Source organism: Bubalus bubalis, chromosome 16 (assembly GCF_019923935.1).
Source record: "Bubalus bubalis isolate 160015118507 breed Murrah chromosome 16, NDDB_SH_1, whole genome shotgun sequence".
NCBI lineage: Eukaryota > Metazoa > Chordata > Mammalia > Artiodactyla > Bovidae > Bubalus > Bubalus bubalis.
The window spans coordinates 42,279,158-42,296,008 of NC_059172.1; the positions used below are offsets into that span (position 1 = coordinate 42,279,158).

At 40.1% G+C, this 16,851-nt stretch overlaps 1 protein-coding gene across 5 annotated transcripts in view; it reads left to right on the forward strand.

The window, feature by feature from the left end:
• Nucleotides 1-16,851, forward strand: part of ZNF143 (zinc finger protein 143) — a 66,212-nt gene that overhangs the window by 45,659 nt on the left and 3,702 nt on the right. For all 5 annotated transcript variants that reach the window (XM_025266636.2, XM_006051582.3, XM_006051583.3 and 2 more), the window contains 3 exons: nt 505-732; nt 4,001-4,149; nt 7,033-7,194. In XM_025266636.2, coding sequence (XP_025122421.1) covers nt 505-732; nt 4,001-4,149; nt 7,033-7,194 — 539 coding nt within the window. The remainder of the gene's footprint in view (nt 1-504; nt 733-4,000; nt 4,150-7,032; nt 7,195-16,851) is intronic.

The following is a 16,851-nucleotide window of genomic DNA, read 5'->3' on the forward strand; positions in this document are numbered from 1 at the left end:
TAGTATCACTAATGATATGTAGATTATCTAGTTATAAGTAACAAGAACAGTTTCATCAATGCTTTTTTTGTGTGTGGCTTTCTGTGTGGCATATGAGATCGTAGTTCTCCAACCAAGGATTGAACCCATGCCCCCTGCAGTATAAGTGCCTAGTCATAACCACTGGATTGCCTGGAAAGTCCTCATCAAAGCTTGTAGCTGGGCAGTAAATATCTCCATCCTTATTTTTCACATTTCTTGAAATTAAACAAAAAGTGGTATTCAAGTGTGGGGTATGACTCAGGTTGCAGACCACCTTTTGAGCCAAGTTGAAACCATAGTCAGAGAGTCTTTTCTTATGCTGTGCCTTACAGCAGGATAGAAAGGGATTTGACAACTGGTTACTTTTGCTACTAGTGGTTTCCCTCCCCCTTCATTCCCCGTCCACCTCCTAGAAGGTATGGAATGATTATGCCTTCATTACTGAAAATTGATTTTTTTTCCCCGGTGCCATTCTTTTCTTAGGGGAAAAGCCATATGTTTGTACAGTCCCTGGGTGTGACAAAAGGTTTACAGAATATTCCAGTTTGTACAAACATCATGTTGTTCACACTCACTCCAAACCATACAACTGTAATCACTGTGGGAAGACATACAAGCAGATCTCCACACTGGCCATGCACAAACGAACAGCGCACAACGACACTGAGCCCATCGAGGAGGAGCAGGAAGCCTTCTTTGAGCCTCCCCCAGGTAAGGGTTTTTTCCAGTATTTTTATGTCTGTGTTTGAAAATCAATAGTTATGAGCATAATGTATGATTGAAAGCATTATCTCTAACCATAAAGTTTCATTCAAATAGTCGCACAAAAATACCGTTTACAACTGCAATAATTGCTATCAAAGTAAGGTACTTAATGCTCTGGGATGTATAAGAGGGGAAATTAACCTAATCTCAAAGGTCAGAGACAACTCCCCTGAAGAAGTGATTTTTGGAGAGATCATGGGTTCACTCGGTGTACGGGCAGGGATGTACAAGGGTTGGGGGGTAGGGTGGTAAACAGGGAGCAGAGGCAGGAGAATGTTCCAAATGGAGGGACTGGCACATGCAAAAAGCCCTGAGGTTGGAGAGAGCCAAGTAAATTGGAGAGACTGAACGAAGCCTGGCCAGCATGGCATTTCTGCCTGGGAGGGTGGTATGACATGAGGCTGCACAGCAGGGTAGGGGTAGCTAGACTATTTGGGTGTATTAGAATGTTGGTCTTAATCAAGAGTGGTGAAGCATTCCCAAATAACTTAGTTGATTCATGTCTATTCAGTAGTGTTGTGGGAGACAAAAACATTCATTTCAGTAAGGATAAACTCTTGAGAAAAACAGAATTAGATTCTATGATTTCAGTTAAATAACACAGCATAGTTAAATAGGTTAAAATGAAATAGGTTTTTCTGAAACAGAACAAAACATATATATTGTCCTGTTTCATTGAGTAGTTCCTAAATGAAGTAAGTTTGAAAATTAAAACATTCTTACCCAATCTTACAACTAATATTAAAGGATTGAAAAACATACAGGTAGGGGAAAAAATGGAGAATAAGGAAAAGAACAGATCATTCACTATCTACTCAAATAATTCCGTGTAATTCTAATTTATCTTTTCAGATATTAGTCGTGTAATAGTAAGAAAATACGGAGAAGGAAATGGCAATCCATTCCAGTATTCTTGCCTAGAGGATCCCGTGGACAGAGGAGCCTGGTGGGCTGCTGTCCATAGGGTCGCACAGAGTCAGACACAACTGAAGCGACTTAGCATACATGCATGCATTGGAGAAGGAAATGGCAACCCACTCCCATATTCTTGCCTGGAGAATCCCAGGGACAGACAAGCCTGGTGGGCTGCTGTTTATGGGGTCGCACAGAGTCGGACACGACTGAAGCGACTTAGCAGCAGCAGCAGCAGTAAAAAAATAACATTTCCTTCACTCTTTTTAAAATATTTCGTCCATATCACAAGGTTTGCAGGATCTTAGTTCCCTGACCAGGGATTGAACCCAGGCTCCATCAGTGAAAGCACCAAGTGCTAGCCACTGGACCACCAGGAACTTCCCAACAATTCCTTTCCTCTCAAATGCTATGCTGTTTTCTAGCCATAGCACTGTAAGTGTGCTTGGTTAGATGTTAACAATTGCTGCTAAATCCTTGCAATTATAAAGTAGACTTTAATGATGTCAAACTTGGGTTTAAGACTGTTCCCTTTTTAATCTTCCTCAGTCTCTTCCTTAAATGTTAACATTTCAGATTGTCAGAATTTCTTGTGTTCTAGAAGATAACCTATGATATACATGTTATTAAAAAAAGTTAAACTAAGATTGTTTTTCCGAGAATAAGAATGGGTTTGTGTTCCTTTTCTCCCATGTGATCCCCTACGTTTTGAACCCCGTTGGAGTAATGGTATAATAATAATAAATGGCCATGCGTGCATGCTAAGTCATATCAGTCATATCTAACTCTTTGTGACCCTATGGACTGTAGCCTGCAGGAATCCTCTGTCCATGGGATTCTTCAGGCAGGAATACTGCAGTGGGTTGCCATGCCCTTCGCCAGGGGATTCTCCTGACCCAGGGATTGAATCTGCCTGTGTCTTGTGTGTGTGCTCAGTCGTGTCCGACTCTTTGCGACCCTTTGGACTGTAGACCACTAGGCTCCTCTGTCCGTGGGATTTTGCAGGCAAGAATACTGGAGTGAGTTGCCATTTCCTCCTCCAGGCAATCTTCCCGACCCAGGGATCAAATCCACATCTCCTGCACTGGCAGGTGGATTCTTTACCACTGAACCACCTTGGAAGCCATGGAACAGAACAAAAAGAAATGAAATAATGAGTGTCATAGGGATTACACCATGATGACCATAGCTGTATGAGTGCAGGCATCAACCATAACTTTGAGAAGTACTCTTAAATTAGCATATAAAGTCCTTTGAATTAAAAAAAGAAAATTACCCTTTTTCTGGCCTCATGAGATGTGGAAAGCAGTAGAAGAGAGGGATAAGGCATCTTACTGGTTGCCAAGTATGGAAGTAATGGACAGTTGAAATTTCTGTTTACTTGGTGATTTTTTGTAAAATAAAATTGGGTGGGAGTTCCTGTTCAGTCACTTATGAAATTATTAACCTTACCCCAGATAATACTGTCTTTACACAGTGATATCATTGTGTACTGATAACTTGTAATAAGTCACTCTTGTTAAAGAGTAAGTAACTTAGTGTTAGTACATTGTGTTTACACACCATTCTGGTTTTGGGGTTAATGTTTATGAAGATTGTCTTATCATTTTTAACAGCTTCTTAAGTGACTGCAAGAACTTAGCACATATTTGCCATGTTAGAAGGGTTACTTGCTAGTTAGTCTCCCTGTGCAGTTCCCCCACTTCTCACCCCAACACACATGCACAGTGTTGTATAATTATGCCAACTAAGGGAGTAAGCAAGGTCTCTCAGAATTAGAACAGTTACTCTTTATGTGGAAAAGTTTAGTTCAGTCTGCTTGGATTTGGTTTGGCTTTGCAAAAGAGCAGGCGGAGAGATCAGCAGGTGGTGTTAGAAATCATTTTCATTATTTAGAATTCAGTACAGTCTTTTGGACTCTGTGGGAGAGGGAGGTGGGGGATGATTTGGGAGAATGGCATTAAAACATGTATAATATCATATAAGAAACGAATCGCCAGTCCAGGTTCGATGCAGGATACAGGAAGCTTGGGGCTGGTGCACTGAGATGACCCAGAGGGATGGTATGGGGAGGGAGGTGGGAGGGGGGTTCAGGATGGGGAGCATGTGTACACCCATGGCAGATGCATGTTGATGTATGGCAAAACCAATACAATATTATAAAGTAAAAAAAAAAAAAAAAAAAAGAACTCAGTACATATGCCCTTTCATTTTTGTCAGTTTCTCCATAATATTTAAAATATTCTGTTTTCTAAAGAGCTTGGTAGGTTGATCAAATAAATGATTTATTTGTTTTAAACAGGTCAAGGTGAAGATGTCCTTAAAGGGTCCCAGATCACATATGTTACAGGTGTAGAAGGGGATGACGTTGTATCTACCCAAGTAGCCACAGTAACCCAGTCTGGGTTGAGTCAACAGGTTACACTCATATCCCAGGACGGGACTCAGCATGTAAGTACCCACCAAAAGCCAGACACATTAATATTTCTCTGAGCCTGGTCTCGAAAGGCGGGTTGGGTCCCAGTTGAAGAAAGCCTTGAATTGGAGCACAAAGTTTGGAGTTTAGCTTGTGAGCAGTGCTAGATCTCCTGAAGAAAGAGACTCTTTCTTGCTGAAAGAGACTACATGCAAGGAGGTCCATAAAGAGAGAAGGTTTGTCACTCTGTAGAATTGAGGTGGTGGAATGGGTATCTTTCAAAGGTAAGGTGATGAAGGTCAGGAACACAGTGAAAAGTAATGGGTCTATGCGAAACTTGGAAGGGATAGATTGGGTGGCTAATTAGGTCCAGGAGATAAGATTGAGAAATCAGCAGAAGTTTGGCAGAGGTGATGAGGACATCATTAAAAGATCTGGGCGAGTCAGTGATGGGGAAACCTGTAGAATTTCCAGGGTGTGACTTTCTCCCTACTTGGAATCATGGTAGTTCATTTAACTAGCTTCAGAATTAATAGGAAGCTGTCTTAATTTCCCCAGGAAAAGCAATATAAGAGTTGTTGTTTGACAGTCAAACTTGTCATTGTTTTCTAGATGCCACTGTCCTAAAATAATTCAGACTTGATTTCATTTTTAAGCCCTTGCTAAGGTTGTCTTAATACCCGTGGAAATAGATGCATGGGGTTCTTTATCCTCCAGTACTGCTTCTTCCATGGAGAACTGTCTTTTTACCCATCTCTTTTAGAACTTTACCTCCCATGATTAATCTGCCCTTTGAATAGATAACTCTTAATGTGCTGCACTCAATATGCCAGCAAATTTGGAAAATTCAGCAGTGGCCACAGAACTGGAAAAGGTCAGTTTTCATTCCAATCCCTAAGAAAGGCAATGCCAAAGAATGCTCAAACTACCGCACAATTGCACTCATCTCACATGCTAGTAAAGTAATGCTCAAAATTCTCCAAGCCAGGCTTCAGCAATACGTGAACCGTGAACTTCCTGAGGTTCAAGCTGGTTTTAGAAAAAGCAGAGGAACCAGAGATCAAATTGCCAACATCCTCTGGATCATTGAAAAAGCAAGAGAGTTCCAGAAAAACGTCTCTGTTTCTGCTTTATTGACTATGCCAAAGCCTTTGATTGTGTGCATCACAATAAACTGTGGAAAATTCTGAAAGAGATGGGAATACCAGACCACCTGACCTGCCTTCTTGAGAAATCTGTATGCAGGTCAGGAAGCAACAGTTAGAACTGGACATGGAACACCAGACTGGTTCCAAATAGGAAAAGGAGTACGTCAAGGCTGTATATTGTCACCCTGCTTATTTAACTTATATGCAGAGTACATCATGAGAAACGCTGGGCTGGAAGAAACACAAGCTGGAATCAAGATTGCCGGGAGAAATATCAATAACCTCAGATGTGCAGATAACACCACCCTTATGGCAGAAAGTGAAGAGGAACTCAAAAGCCTCTTGATGAAAGTGAAAGTGGAGAGTGAAAAAGTTAGCTTAAAGCTCAACATTCAGAAAACGAAGATCATGGCATCCGGTCCCATCACTTCATGGGAAATAGATGGGGAAACAGTAGAAACAGTGTCAAACTTTATTTTTTGGGCTCCAAAATCACTACAGATGATGACTGCAGCCATGAAATTAAAAGACGCTTACTCCTTGGAAGGAAAGTTATGACCAACCTAGATAGCATATTGAAAAGCAGAGACATTACTTTGCCAATAAAGGTCTGTGAAGAAGGCTGAGCGCCAAAGAATTGATGCTTTTGAACTGTGGTGTTGGAGGAGACTCTTGAGAGTCCCTTGGACTGCAAGGAGATCCAACCAGTCCATTCTGAAGGAGATCAGCCCTGGGATTTCTTTGGAAGGAATGATGCTAAAGCAGAAACTCCAGTACTTTGGCCACCTCATGCGAAGAGTTGACTCATTGGAGAAGACTCTGATGCTGGGAGGGATTGGGGGCAGGAGGAGAAGGGGACAACAGAGGATGAGATGGCTGGATGGCATCACTGATTCGATGGACATGAGTCTGAGTGAACTCTGGGAGTTGGTGATGGACAGGGAGGCCTGGTGTGCTGCAATTCATGGGGTCGCAAAGAGTCGGACACGACTGAGCGACTGAACTGAACTAAACTGAACTGAATGTGCCAGTGTTAGCTAGAAGCAGAATATATTCAGGATAGAAACATACAGAGCACTTGGACCATCCCATTTATCCCTCTCCTCCTCACTTCTGTCATCACTAATTCCACATAGTACTCTTTGTCCACCGATTGGCATATAAGATTAAACAAATTTACTAACAGTTTTATTCTGGACAGATAGGGTATCACTGGGGATTTGAGCAGGGAGCATAATGAAATTTGTTTTTTACCAAGGTGACAAGGTGGAAGATGATTAGGGAGGGGTTAAATATCTAGAAGTTGTATTATTGGCAAAAATTAGATGAAAGAAAAATAGAAATCTAAATTGTCAGTAGAGATGGAGAGGAGGAAAACGTATTTAAGAAACACTCAGTTTTTCTGATGATCTCTTTCTAAAAAGTTTATTCCATTATAAAATGGTTATTTGCTCCCAGAGTAGACTTAAACAAGACTTGCATGTGTGCATGCTCAGTCGTGTCTGACTCTTTGCAACCCCATGGACTGCAGCCTGCCAGGCTCCTCTGTCCATGGAATTTTCCAGGCAAGAATACTGGAGTGGGTTGCCATTTCCTTCTCCAGAGGATCTTCCTGACCCAGGGATCAAACCTGCATCTCCTGCACTGGCAGGCGGATTCTTAACCACCAAGCCACCTGGGAAGCCATAGGAGGCTTAGGCCCAGTCCTTAATAAAATTGACCAGATAAAGCAAGAAACATTGCCTGATTGTAAAATGCATTGTGTTGCAGGTCAACATATCTCAAGCCGACATGCAGGCCATTGGCAACACCATTACAATGGTAACACAGGACGGAACGCCCATCACAGTACCTACTCATGATGCAGTCATTTCCTCAGCAGGAGCACATTCTGTTGCTATGGTTACTGCCGAGGGTACAGAAGGGCAGCAGGTAATTGCTTTTTTCTTTTATACCAATTGGTACAAATATCAGTATCAAAATTGTTAGTCATAGATGTACGGTGTGGTATCGTGCATGCTAAATCACTTCAGTTGTGTGTGCCTCTTTGCGACGCTGTTGGCTGTCACCCACCAAGCTCCTCTGTCCATGGGATTCTCCAGGCAAGAATACTGCAGTGGGTTGCCATGCCCTCCTTCAGGGCTCAAACCCATGTCTCTTACGTGTTCCACATTGGCAGACGGTTCTTTGCCACTCGCGCTCCCTGGGAAGTCCAGTGGTTAAGCACATAAACTTCAGATTGAATCTCAGTTTTAAAGCTTCTTAGCTACACATCCCTCTGAGTCTCAGTTTTTTTTTCATGTGTAAAATAGGATTGATTTTTGCATATACCCCATAACAGCCCCTGGGATCACAAGAGTTAGATACAGCTGAGCGACTGAGCACACGCACACACAAATAGTCATCTCCCCCCGCCTTTTATACGGTAGTAAGCACTGTAGTGTTTATCACCTCCTTGTTTGTTTTTTTTAATCTTAATAATACATCTAGGACATCTTTTTGTGTCTTTATATAGAGAGTTTTCCTATTCTTTTTTCTTTTTTTTTTTGGTAATTCTGGTGGCGCCGCATGGTTTGCAGGATCTTAGTTCCCAACTGGGCATGGAACCTGGGCGCTGGAAGGGAAAGTGAAGAGTCCTGACCACTGGATTGCCAAGGAATTCTCTCTCATTCTTTTTCTAAGCTATATCATATTCCACTGTATGGACATGCCATAATTTATTTAAAGTCTTTTGCTGTTTCAGACAACACATAATCTTGTGCACATGGGATTTTTTATGTGTGTGAATATATCTGCTACTAGATAAATCCCTAGAGTGAAACAGCTGGCTGAAAAGACATACACATTTGTAACTGTGATAAGCATTGCCAAACTTCCTTTCTAGGGCTGTACACATCTACATTCTTATCTGTAGCCTTTGAGAGTGCCTCCTCCCCTTTTGATATCAGGTCAGCACAGTGGTATCAAATCTTATGTATCTCTTTGTACTTTATTTTTCATTTATCTTAAATGATTTTGGTTAATACATTTAAAAACTGTTCTTATAGGGTCTTCCCTGGTGGTCCAGTGGCTAGTACTCTGTGCTGCCAATGCAGAGGGCACCTGGCTGGGGAACTAGATCCCACATGCTGAAATGTAAAGATTCGGACTGCCATAACTGGGGAAAAAAAAAAAGATCTGCATGCTGCAACTAAGACCCAGCACAGCCAAATAAATCAATAAATAAAGTTGAAGACATTACAACAACACACGCACACAAAAATTGTTGCTGTGCTATGCTGAAGACAATGCTAAGTTTCACTTCAGCTACTGTACCCTGTTCAATGAAAGGGTGTGTCAAAATTCATAGCTATTATTCTTCCTAAATTCATTTATAGATTGAGTACTATCACAATCAAAATTTCAGAAGGCATTTTTTAAGATATACATAACCCAATTCCAATATTTATATGAAAATACAAAGGACCTAAAAAGAACATGCAAAGTCCTGAAAAAAAGAACAGAGTTAAAAGTCTTCTGGACCTTGAAATACAGGAATCAGAATCAAAAAGCTTCTAGAAAACAAGTAAATGTTTTTGTAACCTTAGGATAAAAATTTCATAGACAGGATACAAAATGCACTAACAATAAAATTTTTTCTTTTTGGATAAATTGGACTTTTTCAAAACTACTTCTGCTTACCAAAGACAATGATAAACAGGGTGCCTGATGAACTATGGACGGAGGTTCATGACATTGTACAGGGGACAGGAATCAAGACCATTCCCAAGAAAAAGAAATGCAAAAAAGCAAAATGGCGGTCTGAGGAGGCCTTACAAATAACTGTGAAAAGAAGAGAAGTGAAAAGCAAAGGAGAAAAGGAAAGATATACCCATTTGAATGCAGAGTTCCAAAGAATAGCAAGGAGAGATAAGAAAGCCTTCCTCAGCGATCAATGCACAGAAATAGAGGAAAACAATAGAATGGGAAAGACTACAGAGCTCTTCAAGAGAATTAGAGATACCAAGGGAATATTTCATGCAAAGATGGGCTCAGTAAAGGACAGAAATGGTATGGACCTAACAGAAGCAGAAGATAGTAAGAAGAGGTGGCAAGAATACACAGAACTGTATAAAAAAGATCTTCACGACCCAGATAACGCGATGGTGTGATCACTCACACTCACCTAGAGCCAGACATCCTGGAATGTGAAGTCAAGTGGGCCTTAGGAAGCATCACTACGAACAAAGCTAGTGGAGACGATAGAATTCCAGTTGAGCTATTTCAAATCCTAAAAGATGATGCTATGAAAGTGCTGCACTCAGTATTCCAGCAAATTTGGAAAACTCAGCAGTGGCCACAGGACTGGAAAAGGTCAGTTTTCATTCCAACCCCAAAGATAGGCAATGCCAAAAAATGCTCAAACTACCGCACAATTGCACTCATCTCACAAGCTAGTAAAGTAATTCTCAAAATTCTCCAAGCCAGGCTTCAGCAATACATGAACCATGAACTTCCAGATGTTCAAGCTGGTTTTAGAAAAGGCAGAGGAACCAGAGATCAAATTGCCAACATACACTGGATCATTGAAAAAGCAAGATAGTTTCCAAAAAACATCTATTTCTGCTTTGTTGACTATGCCAAAGCCTTTGACTTTGGATCACAATAAACTGTGGAAAATTCTGAAGGAGATGGGAATACCAGACCACTTGACCTGCATCTTGAGAAACCTGTATGCAGGTCAGGAAGCAACAATTAGAACTGGACATAGAACAACAGACTGGTTCCAAATAGGAAAAGGAGTACATCAAGGCTATATTGTCACCCTGCTTATTTAACTTCTATGCAGAGTACATCATGAGAAACGCTGGACTGGAAGAAGCACAAGCTGGAATCAAGATTGCCAGGAGAAATATCAATAACCTCAGATATGCAGATGACACCACCCTTATGGCAGAATGATGTTGAATACCTTTCCATGTGCTAAATGACCTTTAGGAAAATACAAATCAAAATCACAGTGAGACCCCACTTTACCCCCATTAGGATGACTCTTATCCAAAAACAGAAGATAACAAATTTGGGGACAATATAAAGAAATTGGAAATCTTGTGCATTGCTCATGGGAATGTAGCTGCTGTGGAAATCAATATAGCAGTTCTTTTAAAAGTTGAACATAGATAGATTTACATATGATCCTGTAATTCCACTTAAAGGTATATACCCAAAAGAATTTGAAAATAGAGACTCAAACTAAAAATTAGCTATAATCCCTTGAGGTTAAAATAACTAGTCTCAACATTTAGGACTGTTCATCTTGTTTTCTGTGTATATGTGTGTATGAACAAAGTTGAGGATAATAATACAATTCTGTATGCTTGTCATCCACTTAACACTATATCCTGAGCACTTTCTCATATCAATTAAATGTTCTTTTAAAAGGATTTTTAATATTTATAAAACAATTGATCAAATGGATATACTATAGGGCTTTCCCAGTAGCTCAACGGTAAAGAATCTGCCTGCAGTGCAAGATATACCATCATGTATTAACGCATTCCACATACACAGATTGTTCTGCAAGTCTCTGATTATTTTCATGGGAAACAAATTCCAGTCATGGAATTATTAGATTAATGGCTTTATTGACTATGCCAAAGCCTTTGACTGTGTGGATCACGATAAACTGTGGAAAATTCGGAAAGAGATGGAAATACCAGACCACCTGACCTTCCTCTTGAGAAACCTATATGTAGGTCAGGAAGCAACAGTTAGAACTGGACATGGAACAACAGACTGGTTCCAAATAGGAAAAGGAGTATGTCAAGGCTGTATATTGTCACCCTGCTTATTTAACTTCTATGCAGAGTACATCATGAGAAACGCTGGGCTGGAAGAAGCACAAGCTGGAATCAAGATTGCCAGGAGAAATATCAATAACCTCAGATATGCAGATGACACCACCCTTATGGCAGAAAGTGAAGAGGAACTCAAAAGCCTCTCGATGAGTGAAAGAGGAGAGTGAAAAAGTTGGCTTTAAGCTCAACATTCAGAAAACGAAGATCATGGCATCTGGTCCCATCACTTCATGCCAAATAGATGGGGAAACAGTGGAAACAGTGTCAGACTTTATTTTGGGGGGCTCCAAAATCACTGTAGATGGTGATTGCAGCCATGAAATTAAAAGAAAAGTACTCCTTGGAAGGAAAGTTATGACCAACCTAGACAGCATATTCAAAAGCAGAGACATTACTTTGCCAACAAAGGTCCGTCTAGTCAAGGCTATGGTTTTTCCTGTGGTCATGTATGGATGTGAGAGTTGGACTGTGAAGAAAGCTGAGCGCCGAAGAATTGATGCTTTTGAACTGTGGTGTTGGAGAAAACTCTTGAGAGTCTCAAGAGAATTCCCTTGAGAGACTGCAAGGAGATCCAACCAGTTCATTCTGAAGGAGATCAGCCCTGGGTGTTCTTTGGAAGGAATAATGCTAAAGCTGAAACTCCAGTACTTTGGCCACCTCATGTGAAGAGTTGACTCATTGGAAAAGACTCTGATGCTGGGAGGGATTGGGGGCAGGAGGAGAAGGGGACGACAGAGGATGAGATGGCTGGAGGGCATCACCGACTTGTTGGACATGAGTCTGAGGGAACTCCGGGAGTTGTTGATGGACAGGGAGGCCTGGCGTGCTGCGATTCATGGGGTCGAAAAGAGTCAGACAATACTGAGCGACTGAACTGAACTGAACTGATGAACTATTTTAACCTTCTTCTAAAAAGAATAGTGCTAAATTCCTTTCTGGAGAGTTTTAATAATTATGCCATGGATCTAAAAGTATTCTTATTTCATTGTACTCTTGGTAGCACTGAGGATTTTGTTTTTTACATTTGCATTGTTCACAAGCAAAAGATAAGTTATATTTTTACTTTAACTTGTCTATTAGTGAGGTTGAACATGTTTTTCATATTAGCCTGCAATTGTTTCTTCTTCATTGAGGTAAAATTTATATACAGTGAAATGCATAGGTTTTTTTTTCCCCCACATCATGTGGTTTGCAGGATCTTAGTTCCCCAACCAAGGATCACACCTGGGTTCCTGGCAATAGAAGCACAGAATCCTAATCACCGGACCACTACCTGCACAGATCTTAAGTTTACAGTTTAGTGAGTTGTTAAACATACACACCCATCCCATCCCAAACAAGATCTAGAACATTTCTGTCACACCAGAAAGTTCTCTTGGGACCCCATCCAGTCAGTGTCCATCTAGTTGCTCTGACTGTATTATCTTGTCTTTTCTTGAATTTTGCATAGTGATGCCAGAGTATGAACTCTCTTGTTTTGTGTTTTTTTGTTTAACGTAACATTTTGGAGATTTATCCATGTTATTGTTTATAACATGAGTTCCTTCATTTTTATTGCTAAGCAGTATTCTGTGGTTAGGAGTGTATCACAATTTATTGATAGATTCTCCCCTTGATGAACAAATATTTGAGATACTTCCAGTTTTTTTTTTCTATTATGAATTAAGACGGTGGTAAAAATTCTAGTACAAGTATATTTGTAGACACATATTCTCATTCTCAGATTAATAACCTGTTAGTGGAATTGTTGAGTCATAGGGTAGAGGTATATTTAACTTTATATGAAAGTGTCAAGCAGTTCTTCAGAGTGGTTTGACCCCACTCACACTCCCACTCACAGTAGTTCTGTTTGTTTCATATTATCAACATTTTGAGTTGTTGCTATTTAAAAGTTTAGCCATTCTTGTAGATGTGAAATGGTATATCATTGTGGTTTTAATTTGCATGTAGGTTGTTTAATTTCTTGAAAGAGAAAATGTTAGTTGCTCAGTTGTGTTTGACTCTGTGACTCTAGACTGTAGCCTGCCCGGCTCCTCTGTCCATGGATTCTCCAGGCAAGGATACTGGAGTGGGTAGCCATTTCCTTCTCTGGGGGATCTTCCTGACCCAGGGATCGAACCTGGGTCTTCCACATTGTGGGCAGATTCTTTACCATCTGAGCCACCAGGGAAACCCTGATAATTTCTTAATATCTGGTACTTTTCTCAATACCTGTTTTTCTTGATTTTTAATTTAAGTCTGTTATGGTCAGAGAACTATATGGTAAGATATTCTTATTTTGAAATTTGAGACTTGTTTTCCCTTTGTCTTTCATTGATTTCCTGTTGTATTTCATATGTATTTGAAAAGAATGTGTGTTCTGCACTTGTGTATAGCATGTTATACTTTAAGGTGGTTGATAGTGTTGTTCAAATATTCTATAACCTTATTAATCTTTTATATATTTGTTCTATCAATTACTAAGAAAAAGTAATTGATATCTTCAACTATGATTGTGGATTTGTCTCCCTTTTAGTTGTTTCTTTTTTTACTTCTAGGTTTTTGAAACGCTGTTATTAGGTGTGTACATATTTCATTTTAATTCCTCAAATGACTTCATAATTATACCCTTCTCTGTTACCTTTTTGAGGTTGCCCTGGGGATTAAAATGTACATCCTTAAGTTATTGTGGTCTCTTTAGACTTAAGATTGTTACTAGTTTACATAAAACCTTGAAGCAGTATATTTTCATTTATGTCCCTACTCTTTGTGCTGCTGTGATTTATTTTATATTTACAGATATTAAAACCCCTGCAGTGCAATATTATTTTTTAGCGTAAGCAGTTAGTCTTTTAAGTAAGTTACAAGATGATGGGAAACATAATATTTTATACTTATCTGCTGGTTTACAATTTCCAGTGCCTATTATGCCTTTCTGTAGATTAAGTGTCTAAATGACATCCATTTGGCCTGAAGGATATATTTTGTTTTTTAAATTAATTAAGTCATTTTGGCTGTGTCAGGTCTTAGCTGTGGCACACAGGATCTCTCCGTGCAGTGCGTGGTTGTGGTGCAGGCTCCAGAGTGAGCAGGCTTCGGTAGTTGTAGCCTGTGGGCTCAGTAACTGCGGCACTTGGGCTTAGTTGCTCTGCAGCATGTGGGATCTTAGTTCCCCAGCCAGGGACCAGACCTGTGTCCCCTGCTTGCAAGGCAGATTCTTTATCATTGGGCCACCAGGAAAGTCCCCTGAAGGATATACTTTAGCATTGTTTGTAGTGCAGATCTACAGTGACAAATTCTCTGGTTTTGCTTATTTGAAAACATGTCGCCTTTCTGTTTGAAACATATTTTTGTCTTGAAGGATATTTTTGCTAGATATAGAATTGGCCGGGTTTCTTTTTTTTTATTCTTTCAGCACTTCAAATTGTCTCTGTCCTTCATTGTTTCTGGTGAGAAATCAGCCATCTTCATATCATTGTTCCCCTGTATATGATACACCAGTTTTTCCTCTGGCTATTTTCTAGACTCTTTATATTTGCTTTTTAGCAATGTAATTATGGTGTGGTCTTCTTTGTATTTATCTCATAGGTTTCTTATATATAAGACAACATATATAATATTCAGATCAGATCAGTCGCTCAGTCGTGTCCAACTCTTTGCGACCCCATGAATCGCAGCACGCCAGGCCTCCCTGTCCATCACCAACTCCCGGAGTTCACTGAGACTCACGTCCATCAAATCAGTGATGCCATCCAGCCATCTCATCCTCTGTCGTCCCCTTCTCCTCTTGCCCCCAATCCTTCCCAGCATCAGAGTCTTCTCCAATGAGTCAACTCTTCACATGAGGTGGCCAAAGTACTGGAGTTTCAGCTTTAGCATCATTCCTTCCAAAGAAATCCCAGGGCTGATCTCCTTCAGAATGGACTGGTTGGATCTCCTTGCAGTCCAAGGGACTCTCAAGAGTCTTCTCCAACACCACAGTTCAAAAGCATCAATTCTTCGGCACTCAGCCTTCTTCACAGTCCAACTCTCACATCCATACATGACCACAGGAAAAACCATAGCCTTGACTAGACGGACCTTTATTGGCAAAGTAATGTCTCTGCTTTTGAATATGCTATCTAGGTTGGTCATAACTTTCCTTCTAAGGAGTAAGCGTCTTTTAACTTCATGGCTGCAGTCACCATCTGCAGTGATTTTGGAGCCCCCCAAAATAAAGTCTGACACTGTTTCCACTGTTTCCCCATCTATTTGGCATGAAGTGATGGGACCAGATGCCATGATCTTCGTTTTCTGAATGTTGAGCTTTAAGCCAACTTTTTCACTCTCCACTTTCACTTTCATCAAGAGGCTTTTGAGTTCCTCTTCACTTTCTGCCATAAGGGTGGTGTCATCTGCGTATCCGAGGTTATTGATATTTCTCCCGGCAATCTTGATTCCGCTTGTGCTTCTTCCAGTCCAGCATTTCTCATGATGTACTCTGCATAGAAGTTAAATAAGCAGGGTGACAATATACAGCCTTGACGTACTCCTTTTCCTATTTGGAACCAGTCTGGTGTTCCATGTCCAGTTCTAACTGTTGCTTCCTGACCTGCATACAAATTTCTCAAGAGGCAGATCAGGTGGTCTGGTATTTCCATCTCTTTCAGAATTTTCCACAGTTTATTGTGATCCATGAAACATTATATGGTAATGTTTTTTGTAGGGGAGGGTGTTTGTGTTTTTATCAAATTTAGGACAAGTTATGCCATTATTTCATCAAAAGTTTTTATTCTGCCTCATTGTTTCTCTTTTACTTCTGGGTCTCTAAAGTATATGTGTATTAACTTGGTGTTTTCCCACAAGTTTCTGGGGGGTGCATTCTTTTTTTTTCTTAGTTCTTCAGATAGATAATTCTTATTGCTCTGTCTTTGAGTTCACTGACCTTTTCTTTTGACATCACCTATTTTACCCATCTTTTATTAGGCCCATTTAGATAATTTTAGATATTGTCATTTTTGACTGTAGAATTTACTTTTTTATAGTTTTCGTTTATTTACTGAGATTTCCCCTTGTGTGAATTCCGTAAGCCTTTTAACATATAATAACTGTCTTAAAGCCCTAGTTTGCTAATCACAACATATTGGTCATCTCAAGGTCTGTTTCTGTTGACTTCATATTCTCTTGACTCTGGATTACATTTTCCTCTTCTCATGTGTTGTAATTTCTTATTGTATTCTGGATATTGTAGATGATACAGTATGGGGATTTTTAATTTGTTTATCTTCCTCTGAAGAATATTAATTTTATCAAGTAGTTAAGTTACTTATGGAGGCTGGGGTTTGCACTTTATTAAGGTAGGTTTGTTTTGGTTTTGCCATTTGGTCTCAGGGTGAATCTTTAGTCCTGGGACATAGTCTTTACTCCTAAAATGTAGCTCTTAAGGTTTCAGTGGAAAGCCTGAGGTATTTTCCAAGCCCTTCTAAACTTGGTGGGGTTGAAATTCTAAATTCTGTCTGCCCTTTGGTGAGTATCACTGAATCCTCTTTTCAGCTTTTTAGCCTTCTAGCTGCTGCTTTATTCCAGATTTATTGACACCTCCCCAACACATTTGCAGTTCTGAGGTCTTAAAGAATTGAGAGGAACTTATATACAGGTTTGGGGATCCCCCTCCCTCTGGTTTTCTCCTTTCTAGGATATCCCTTTCAATATATAGCCATTCTGGCAGCCCTGGACTTCAATATCTGATACCATAAGTTGCCTTATGCTGCAGATTGCTGACTGCCCTCAAGTG